At 42.1% G+C, this 12,076-nt stretch overlaps 1 protein-coding gene across 3 annotated transcripts in view; it reads right to left on the bottom strand.

The window, feature by feature from the left end:
• Positions 1 to 6,733: 6,733 nt before the first annotated feature.
• Positions 6,734 to 12,076, bottom strand: part of TMTC3 (transmembrane O-mannosyltransferase targeting cadherins 3) — a 47,087-nt gene continuing 41,744 nt past the window's right edge. For all 3 annotated transcript variants that reach the window (XM_081331650.1, XM_081331648.1, XM_081331649.1), the window contains one exon: positions 6,734 to 11,696. In XM_081331650.1, the coding sequence (XP_081187776.1) occupies positions 10,879 to 11,696 (818 nt within the window). In that variant the 3' untranslated portion in view covers positions 6,734 to 10,878. The remainder of the gene's footprint in view (positions 11,697 to 12,076) is intronic.

Raw genomic sequence — 12,076 nt, 5'->3', positions numbered from 1 at the left:
CTAACAATTCAAATCAAATAAAGGTGAGAATACTTTTAAAATATTTGGAACCCCAAAGTTCCATACACAATATGCTGCTTCCTAGAATTGTAATCCTTTCCTTTCCTGATCTCCCCTATTGTTCACATGAATAAGCACAAAAATAGCAGTACTCTACTAACTATAGCTTAAAATACTTCATCTCACAAGACGCCGATGAAAATAAAAACAGCATGCTGGGTAGATGCAAAGTACAATGTGTATTATTATGACTCAATTCTCCCAGCTCCCTTTTATCCATCAGCAAAGCATCTACTTTGGGATGAAAGTAGGGGCACACAGCTGCCTGGGAAGATATGCCCCTTAATCCTCTATCAGTCTGCAAAATGTATAGCCAGTAAAAGGTATTCTCTTACACTGTCCAGTTGGACTAGTGTTGTAATGGAACTATTTTGTCAGGGAGACAAAGTGCCTGGACTTAAAAATTGCATTAGCAGGGATAATAGCACCATCTACCATTCTGCTCAGCCTTCCCTATTTCTTAAACTTGGCTGCATTCCTCACAGTAGCTGGAAGCAAAATAGACAGCACTTATGTCTAAATACTTTCAGCAGCTATTGTTGCTGCAATTCATAGGGTGGGGCATAGTTTTGTATTGAATGGGAATAAAAGTTACTAGGAATTAAATAAAATTATTTAAAAATCCAATTTTTGCAATGTCTCAAATGTTTTCTTATCTTAAGGAAAGCACCCCATGTTTTTTTCTTAAGAGTTTTCTTCCTTTTTCTCATGGTGTCTCATCATTTCTTTCAAAATTCTCTAAGTGGTGTTTGTCAACACAGCTCACATCGGATGTTCTTGCTTTGACAAAAGATGGAAATGCAGCCATTTTTCAATATTGCTTTTAGAGTTAGTTGATGCTGGGAGGGGGAATGTAGATGAGAGCCCAGGTAGTCATAACAATAACAACTCAGCCGTGGGAACCCAAGGTCATTGGGCCCTGAGTTGATAGAATTTTGGTGGGCTGGACAGCTGGGGAGAAAGCCCATGCTTCAAGCTAATTGGGGAATGTGATTTATGACTGTTTATTGGAGGAGGGAATTGTGCTTTGTTACTCTGTATCTAGGGGAGGGGGATTTAGTTTTTGGTTTTGACTATGTAGTGCCGATACTTTGTTTCTCGAATAAAAGATTCTTTAAGGTAAACAATGCCTCAAAGTTCTTTTGAAGAGTTTCATCTGTCGGAACCATGACATCAAACAAAAAACTACAAATTTTACCTTACTATCTTGGGGTCCCAAGCCCCAGTTGCCGTCCATAGAATTGAGGGGAAGATCTCAACATGGAGAAGGAAGGAGCGCCTGAAACCAGCACCCCAGCAGTGGCTGCTACCTCAGATGAGGGAGTGCAGACCAGCATGCCAGTGGAGAAGGAACTTTTTCAGGTCTCTCAGATGGGGGCAAGACCCAAGCCATGAGGACAGCTGATCTGGTCATCGGAATGGACCTTGCCCAGTGGAGACTCTAGACACCTGGAGACGGCCTTGCCACAATAAAGTGCTGTGAAAGCAGATGAGGTTGAACTGCAAAGAGGGGCTTCCCACAAGTTGCATTCCCTGGACCGGTGGAGAACCATGAAATTGACTACTGCTGAGGACTCGGGTGAGTGGAAGTACCTGTCAGCAGTCTGTAGTCAATCAGTGGAGAAGTTGGTGGAAAGATTTGAGGAGCTAGAAAAGTGGAGAACCCTCCCATTCTCCATATGCGAGCAATCATGATGATTGGCAAGGCAGCCACCAACTCATGCCAAGGGGAAGCCCAGTCCCACCTGCGCAGGTCAAGCAGCTTCTCCATCCTCGAAGCCCCCAACAATGGCCCCCAGCCCCATGGGGAGACACAGCTTGTCGTCACCCCTCCAAAAGCCCAGATCACCACCAGCGAGATAAGAGCCCGAGCTGTCACCAGGACAGCCGAAGCCCGGATTGACGTGGTTACTGGTCACCCAGCCCAGGACCCATACAACAATGGGGTCTCAGCCCTCGTCCGGAGAGCAGGGAAAAAATGCAACCGGAATGAGTGCCAAGTCCACAGGGAAAAGTTTATTGTCAACAGACAGCAATTCCAAGGAAAACAAAGTCAGCGTTGGCTGCTACCCGCAGCCAACGCTGCTAAATACCCACCGAAAGCAAATGCCCACACCCCACCCAACCGCACCCACATCTGCCCATCCTCTACCTAAGGCCTGCCCCTCCCCGGAAGAACCTTTCAGCCCTCGCCCTGACACTCAGCACCCTCCACCGTCCAGGTAAGCCCCCACCCAAGACCACGACCCACCACCATCATGTTCCGCCCTTACGCACCACCCCAGGGCAGGCTCCACCCGACCCTGACCCTCGGACACTGCCCCACCCCCCATGGACCCACGTACCACCAGGTTCTCGGCCGCACCAACCGGTCCAACGGCCACAGTCCCTCGTCCCGTGTGTAAGAGGGAGGGAGGCAGGAAGCACTCCTCAGCAGGATTTTTGGCAATTGGAGCTGCACCATTACGGGGTTAATCACCTGTACCACCCAGAACGGCCCAAGGAACTTGGGCCCCAGCTTCTTACAGGGAACCTGCACACACAGGTATTTGGTGGACAGATATACCAGGTCCCCCACTTTTGGCACGGCGAATGCCCTCTGCTTTTTGTCAGCCTGCTCCTTATACGTTACTGCAGCTCGCTCCAGCACCTTCTTTGCTGCACCCCAGGCCTCCTCTATCTGCCTCATCCATTCCTGAGGCTGACAGGGGGCCCCGTCCTTCGGGGCACATTCAGCGATAGGGACAAATTTGCTGCCAGTCACTACCTTAAAGGGGGAGAACCCCGTACTGCTGTGGACGGTGTTAATGTATGCCACCTCTGCAAATGCCAAAAGGTCTACCCAGTTGGTCTGCTGGTAGGACACATAGCATCTCAAATAACGTTCCACGGTGGCATTGGCACATTCTGACGCTCCGTTGGTGCTAGGGTGATATGCCATGCTAAGACCCTGTGATGACCCAATGAACCGGACAAACTCCCTCCAAAAGCGTGCCGTGAATTGCATTCCTCGGTCTGATATTATACGACGCGGTACACCATGTAGACAGTAAATATGTGTCACGAAGAGCCAGGCCAACTGTCGGGTCGAGGGCAAACCTTTGCAGGGGACGAAATGAGCTTGCTTGGAGAACAAGTCCACGACTGTCCAGATGACATTGTGGCCCTTGCTCTCGGGCAGCTCAACAATAAAGTCCATAGCGATGTCTTGCCATGGCCGGGTGGGGTCGGCCACCCTCTGGAGAAGGCCCAATGGTTTTCCAACAGAAGGTTTGGTGGTGGCACAGATATAGCACCTCCGCATATAGTCTTCTACGGTATTCTTCATACGGGGCCACCAAAATTGCCGCCGTGCCAGGTGTAGGGTCTTCAGGAACCCATAATGTCCTGCTTGTTTGGTGTCATGGCACCGATATAATATCCGTTCCCGCAAGGACGCAGGTACGTACATCTGTGTTCTGTACCAAGCCAAACCATCCCGCATTGTCAAGAGCCCTGGGTGGGCCTGCAGCCAGTTGTCCCCCTGAAGGGCCTTTCAAAGGTCCACACAGATCATCCTGTGTTGCTAGGACTACGTCCCCCTCCCAGGCCGTTCCCCCTGCCTCGGTTGGTACAAGTGCCTGAACGACTTCTTCCCTTTTACTCTCATATTGCGGCATACGGGACAACGCACCCGCCAGGAAGTTTCCCCCCCCCTGGGACATACTTTAACACAAAACGAAAACGATGAAAGTAGAGCGCCCACCGGACATGCTTGGGCGACAACCGTCAGGGTGCTTTTAGGGCCTCCAGGTTTTTATGGTCTGTCCACACCTCAAATGGGTGGACAGCCCCCTCCAGGTGATGTCGCCACATTTCAAGGGCCCAGCGGACCACGAAAGCTTCCTTCTCCCATATCGCCCAGGCACATTCCGTGGGAGTAAACTTTTTGGACACGTAGGCACATGGTTGGAGCACCCGTTCACTGTTCCGTTGGAGGAGGACGGCCCCGAGAGCAACATCGCTCGCATCCGCCTGGACCACATAAGGCAGGTCGGGGTTTGGATGCAGCAAAACTGGTTCTTTGAATGCTATCTATTTCAAGGGAAACTGGGCAAATCAGTTCAACAAAGATCATACACAGGAAAGGCCATTCCACATTAACAAGAATGAAACAAAAACAGTGCAGATGATGTTCAGGAAGGGGAAATACTACATGACCTACATATCTGACTATCGGACTTCAATTCTTGAGATTCCATATGTTGATAATGAGTTGAGCATGATCATTTTGCTTCCTGAAAATCATTTTGCTTCCTGTCACAGCCCCCATAGATGGGAGGCCAGCAGTTGCTGGCAATGCAGCAATTGAACTGGGGGTGGCCGCAGCCTCCGAAGGTGCAGCAGCAGATGGGGACCTTGCAGCAACCAGGGATGATGCAGCCACCAGGGGGTCAGCAACCACTGTGAGTATAGCAACAGCAACAGGCCTGGCCACCATCTCCGAATGTGCAGCAACCACTGAAGGGCCTGCAACCATTGGGGATCCAGCAATAACCACCTCCGGTGCCGCAGGAGGCCTACAACAACTTGGGATGCCACAAACGCCCGCAGGTCAACAGCAGTGAGGGTGGCAACAACCCCCGCACATGCAGCAACCACTGGAAGGCCTTCAGCAACTGTGGGTCCCATTTCAGCAGCCGCTGAACCATTGGGGGACATACAATAATTGGGGGTGCCACAGCTGTCAGCAATGAAGCAACAACTGTGAGGGTGGCAACAGCCCCCGAATGTGCAACAACCACTGGGAGGCCTGCAGCAACTGGGGATGCAGCAGCAGCCATGCAGAGGCCAGCAACCATTGGGGATGCAACATGTACAGTGGAGAGGCCAGCAACCACCAGGAATGCAGGCTCCCTGGGGAGTGCAACAACCACTGATGGTGCCATCGCTTAGAGCAACCTTCAATGGAGACCCAGAGAAGCTGATCTTTTTCCTCAACCACTTGAACCACTGTGCCTATTTCTACCCAAACCCAGCTGCTATGGCTGACGTAGTTGCATCCAGCTTAGAAGGGGAAGCATCCGAGTGACTGAACAATTTATACAAGCAAGCACCCAAGTTGGGAGATCCCCATCTCTTCCTCCTATGACTGAGAGCAAGGTTTGAGGACCCATCCATTGCCCTCAAAGTGGAGGAGCAAGTCCACAAGATAAGACAAGCTGGCATGCCTGCACTGGAATACGTATGAGAGTTTTGCAAGATAGCTGGCTGAATAGAGAGGTGGCCCGAGCAATCCCTAGTCCATCACTTCAAGGAGGGACTAGATGACCACCTGTCCCAGGCTTGCGTCTATCGAGCAGTTTCTAATCAGTTGCAAGAATGGTACCAGGCAGCAGTAAGCTTGCCCGCTATAAGAAGCCACCTCCCTCTTAGAAGCCACCTGGACCTCTCGTAGTGGCAGAACAGACTCACTATGAAGTAAAGTGTATTCTTGATTCTAGAATTTTTAAAGGGAAATTCTAGTACTTTGTGTAATGGAAGGGATATCCATTGTCTGAGGCCACCTGGGTAAAATCTAGTGATGTAAAAGCTGACAGACTCATTAGTAGGTTCTATAAGAAACACCCTAACAAACCAAGAGGCAACCCCTAACCTGTGCTTGTCTGCATTACAGGATTTGTCCTTTTTGCAAGGGGGGGGACGGATGCTAACGCTGCTAACATTGGATGTTCTTGCTTTGACGACAAATGGAAATGCAGTCAGTTTTCACTATAGCTTTTAGAGATGCTGGGAGGGGGAATGTAGATGAGAGCCCAGCTAGTCACAACAATAACTCAGCCATGGGAACCCAAGGTCATTGGGCCCTGAGTTGATAGAATTTTGGTGGGCTGGACAGCTGGGGAGAAAGCCCATGCTTCAAGCTAATTGGGGAATGTGATTTATGACTGTTTATTGGAGGAGGGAATTGTGCTTTGTTACTTTGTATCCAGGGGAGGGGAATTTAGTTTTTGGTTTTGACTATGTAGTGCCGATACTTTGTTTCACAAATAAAAGATTCTTTAAGGTAAACAATGCCTCAAAGTTCTTTTGAAGAGTTTCATCTGTCAGAACCATGACAGTGTTTTTGAGTTTATCTTGTTGCTGGAGGAGATTAATGAAGTTTTGTTTTGTTTTGTTAAAGATCTGTCCATCATTCTTCCCAGCCTGAAAAAAAAATTGTGGAATTCCCTTATTTTCCTTTAGATTTAATTAAAGCATGGAACCCAGGAAGGAGACAAACTGTTAGAAAGAAGTCTGTGCAATAAAAACCAGGATATTTACACATACAGTTGCCCACTATGAACTTAACAAATATGAAGGACCATGTTGCCCCAAGAGGATTTGACACATATTTACTTCATTGAAATAAAATAAACTTCATTGCAGCCATTAAATAGCACGTCACTGAAATAAATTTTGAAACTAAAATTGCTGTCATTAATTTACTACCATGAAGCTGGTATAAAAGTGCAGGAAAGAATATTTTTAACAACTCTAATTAAAAATAATTAAACATACACAAAATAGTAGAGTTGCTGGGTGTTAAGTGGCATATATATTTAATGAAGTACAAATTGCTATTATTAAAATACAAGGAACTGACATTGGTCAGTCTAAGATTAATGCATGGAAAGATTCTGCAGCAGATTATAAAGAAGTGGATTTAAAAATATTTTGAAAAAAAACCCTTTTAATCAGAATTCACCATGGATTTATCAGGAACAAGACTTGCCAGACTAACTATATCTCATTTTTAGCAGAAACTTTTATGATATGTATTGTGATAAAGATGGATGGCTAATACATTGGAAGATATACTGTAAAAATTTCACACTTAGGAAACAAAGTTCACATAGACACATATTGTGGGAGAATCTTGTGACAAATATTTCTGAATTGTTGATTGCATACTGATGAATAGTTTGAAGTGGCTGAAAAAAAAGCAAATGCATCCACAGAAGTATACATTTTCAGACCCAAGGAAATTATTCACATTTTATTCTAAATTGCTAGATCCCATCATACATTTTATGTTCAATTTTGGGCATCATACTTTAAGAAAAATTCAGACAAACTTCTAAAGATTGAGATGACAAAGAGGACTTTACAAGCCTATGAAGACTTTAATGATGAATTTCAACTGGAATGATACTTGGCAGTTAAAAATTCATTTGCATTATGTTGCTTGAAGCACAGGAATGTGCACTAACTCCAGCATAGCACTTCATAAACAATTTTATTTTTCTCATATTAATTTTTATGCTTTTTTCTCATATTAATTTCCTGCCAAGTGAAAGAACAGATATTAAAGAACATGTGAAAGCTTAATGCACATCTGTACTGCCACTATGGACTCACAACATTGGAGGTATTACTTTTCACCCAAGTCTCACATTTATGGGAGATTTTTTGGTAGCCAAAACACCAATCTAATGTGGTGAACTGTGATCCAAAACACCCCTTATGTTATAATAAATGGGTTATCTATGAAGTAATTTTTAAAAAATCTGCTGTTCACTTCAAGCCCAGCATGCTTTGAAAGCACCTTTACATAAAGAAATGTTCTTTATATAAATGATATTGCCATCATAAAAATATTGGGTATAGGGATTTGTATAAAAGCAAGTAGAATTTAGTCAACGAGGTAACCAAACTGACATTAAAAGTTTGTCATCTATTAAGATCAACTTGTAAGCTGAATTTGCTACTAGTTTGCAGGATACAAATATTGGAAAGCCACTGCATATGTTTTGATAGTTTGGAGGATTTTGCAGGATTTCTGTGATATACAGCTGTTTTCTAATTGTTAATTCATTTTGAATAAAGCTTAGATGACTATTATTATTTCACTGAGAAGTATAGCAAAGCTCTTGTGTTACAGAATTTGATGACTTGAGAAATATGAAATACTGACTGGACAAAAAATTCTGGTAGCAGAACAATGCACACACAGCTCTTTCATTAAGTAATTTATCAACATTTCTTAGAATTTCCTTCTATTTGAGGATACTGCTTAATTTTAATATACATTCCTTATGTCATTATTTTATATTTTCCCCCTTTTTTTAAAAAAAAAATCTATGGTAGTAAATTGTCAACTAGAAAACTGCACCCACACAGAAATTATGCACATACCAAGCCACTGTTTATTATTTCACAGACATTCCAATTTATGTTTAAACATATACAGTTATCTCAAGACTGGGTAGTAATCCACATGCACAGTAAGATTTTCCTTCCCCACTATGGTCTCTTCTGCACATCCCTCCCCTCCCCCAGAACAGAATCTGTGGAATAACATGGGATGAAGCCAACCAGCGGCAACGAGGCAGAGAAACTGGACGATGTTCAGAGTGTTGCCTATGGGTAATGTCAAGTTGTTTTTGGATGAAACTAAGACATCAGTCAAGATGACACAGTGATATGTCAATATTCGATTGGCACATCTTTCACAATCCACCTCAGTGAGATGCTTTGCCATTAGAGAAACTGCTGATTTTGCCAGCTCTCCCTTTGTTTCAGCATCCATCAGTATGTGCATAAAAGTGATTTGTACTGTACCAGAATCCAAATGCATATATTGGTTAGCCTGTGTGGCTCCTTCCATTCAATATTTTAATAAAAAAACTGAAATCTTTGTCCTGTAGAATCTACTAGGATTTCCTGAGCATGTGACACATTTTTTTTAAAAAAAGTAACAATTCTGATTGTTTTGGAGTTCATACTAACCACAACCTAGGCTAAGACATGTTATGAAGAAAGGGAAAAAATAATAAATAATTCAGTAAGTTTGCTCATGTAAACATTTCTTCAACGTGGAGTTAACATATTTGAAAAAAAATGATTAAAAAAAAAAATAAAACCAAAAACACCTTTAGGTGATCCAGAGATAAACTGAGGAAGAATATATAGCCACAGATATAAAAATGATGAGTTCAAGTTTCATCTAAGAGAATTAGTTTATCCTATCCTAACAAAGCTGTTAATGAAAATCATAGGAAATTCAGCAAAACAAGTATTTAATTATAATGCCCAAATTTCTGCAACAAAAATGGAAAATTCACGTTTGGAATTACACCAGAAACTTTCAAGCTGAAAACAATTTCTGAATTTATATTGAGATTTAAAGCAATCTTTGTGTAAGTCACAAGTATGATTGTCACATGACAATCTATTATGTATAACATGATGATTGGGGGGGGGGGAATACACCTCCAGCTACTAGCCTGCTGAGGCATCTAAAGAAAAGATGCCTCAAGACATGTATTTGCTATCAGACTTATTTACCTCAAATATAAGGATTTCTTTGCAGGCATCATGTTATGGACTCAGTTCCTACAACTTCCAATTCTAAGAAAATCCTGTTGTTTATTTGCAGCCAAGAGACATTTCTTTCAGCTTATCTTTTGTTTCTATGCCTGTTTTGTTTCTCCAAGCAGGAACATAAGAATCTATCTTATACCATGTCAGATCATTTCTCTAGCTAACATATACCATGATAAAGCTTTTTTCCCAAGATTCTTTTGCAGGCATACCTTAAGATTCTGGGACTTTCAAAATGTCAAACATGGTTCCTTGTTGCAAAATATTTTATTCATTTTAGATATATCCTACATTTTGCCAAGGAGCTGAAGCACTCCCTCCTCTTTTCAACCTTAATCTTCATAAAAGTCACTTAAGCAGTTGGTAGCTGATAATTATGTGGTCCAGCTCTACATTTTCTGTATTAAAATGTAATTACTGTGATTGCAAATGAAACTGCAATGGTTTGCCATTCCTTATAATGCATTATCACAGGAAGGCTGTGAGGAGCTTAAAAAGATACCTAGTGTATATTATGAGATGTTGCATATTATTCAACCATAAAAGAGGTAAAAAAATCCATCACCTTAGAAACGATTCCATATGTTTTACATTGATTTCTTAATAAATGGATGACAGTTCAGAAACAGTTACATTTTTCCTATATTAGAAGCATCACAGTATGGTGCTGCCAAAAAACAAACAAACAAACGGCAAAGCTTTTCAAGAGGGCTTATCTTTGGGGGATGAGTACTCCTGCTTCTCCCCATGACACAGAAAATCACTGTACCTGTAGAGTGATTTATTGAATTTTTTTTTAAAAAAATAAAACGATTGCATGCACATACAGAAACACAAGTGGTATTTGCTAATTAATTCCCAATTCATTTGGAACATTAATACTTACAAGGAAGCAGGAGGACAAAATGGGAATGTGCCACATACATTTACATAGAAAAAAATGATTTGATGTATGAAGTAAAAAAAATAGTCATCCAAATTAATTTGCAATGCTCAAATACTCAGACCCATGGTTTTCTCTAGCAAAATTAGTCTTGTGACCAATATACCTGAGGCTGTCTTTAATATTCAGCATTTTAACTGTTCTTTGAGGACAGAAAGAACTGAACATAGTTGGTTGCAATTATTTTGCAGCCAAGCCCTAACGTGCTTACTTTCAAATAAGGAGTTTAATTTAGTGGGATTTGTTTCTGGGCTAATAAGCTATTCTTCTAAGTAGCAATACTAGAATATAGCTTCCATTGCTGGAAAAGTCCTTGTGTGTCAATTATGTGCAACTCCTTAACCAAGCATCTTGGTTAAAAGCCATGGCTTTTCCTATTTATTGTGTAGCTTCTACAATTTTAGTTAACATCATGATTTCAATATTGTTTCCAAATTCAAAAGCACCCTGTGGTCACTCTGACTGAAAACACATGCAATGCACATGTACAAAATAGATGCCAGTTTCCCTTATAGTGGTGCTTTAAATAATTATTCACCATTTAATATACGTTCAATCTCTTCCAGTCTTTTCAGTGCAGCAACTCTTTTTTTCTCTATCTCTTTTATCTCTTTTGTCGATTTCTTTTTTGTCTCTTTGTCTGTAGTGTTCTTATTTCCATGTTTTTTGGACTTCCTCTGCTCCTTGCTGACATTAGTGGTTGTGGTCTGAGGGTTTTTCTGCTCTTTTTTTACCTCTTTCAAGTGTTCAGAGGGAGGTTTTTTTCCTTCCACAGATGCTACTTTTTCTGTATGAGTCACACCTGTGTCCCCTAGTCTGAGGGAAGCAATTTTACTTCGGACAATGCTTAAATGACGTTGGATGTATTCCTCATGTGGGGCTAAGGCCAGTGTTTCCACTAAGCATTTTTCTGCCTTTAATAAGTCTCGTTCTTCAAAGTAAACCACACAGAGGTTGTGTTTTCCTTGCACATTGTTTGGATCCATTTTCAGAATTTTCTCAAAACATTGTTTTGCTCCCTGTATATCTTTCTTTTGGTTCATCAAAATGTCTCCCTTCAAAATTAAACCTTTGGTATGATCTGGGTAGTACCTCAACAACTCCTCCAGCACGGGTAAAGCTTTCAGCTCTTTTGCAGTCTGAGAATAAAGCAATGCCAAGTTGAACAAAGCACTGCGGAAGCCTGGCAGTAGCTTTATGGCTTTTTTCATCCACATCTCGGCTTCATCATCTTTTTTATCATCCATTGCAAGCATGCCTAAATTAAAATAACCATTTGCATCTTGAGATTCTTCTTTTATATAACTTAGAAGTCTCTTCTTAGCTTCAGGCCTAAGGCTGGCCTCACCTAACGCAACAAAAGAGCATTAATATGGACTATCCAGTGCTGTACAAATAGGACAGTATTAATAGTCTTTGTTACTTATGCTTGTAGACTCAGATTCATGATACTATAAATTTTACAATTTGATAGACGATCTGTCTGAAAGATCCAGGGGAAGCATATTACATACTCACTTTTTTCTCCCAACATCGTTAGAGTAAATTTTTGGTCCAACTGAGGTAAATGGATTTGGAAACCAAAATAACTGTACAATGTTTGGGATTTCAGTTAATTAATTCCATTCCTTTGAATGGAAAATAACAACTGATCCTTTCAAATACTGAAAAATAATTGGATGTGGCCCAGGAAAATCACCCCACTGCTTCCATCCCAAAGCCTTTAAA

Source organism: Vipera berus, assembly GCF_964194415.1.
Source record: "Vipera berus genome assembly, chromosome: 6".
NCBI classification, from domain to species: Eukaryota; Metazoa; Chordata; class Lepidosauria; order Squamata; family Viperidae; genus Vipera; species Vipera berus.
This window is presented reverse-complemented; position numbering and strand designations above follow the sequence as displayed.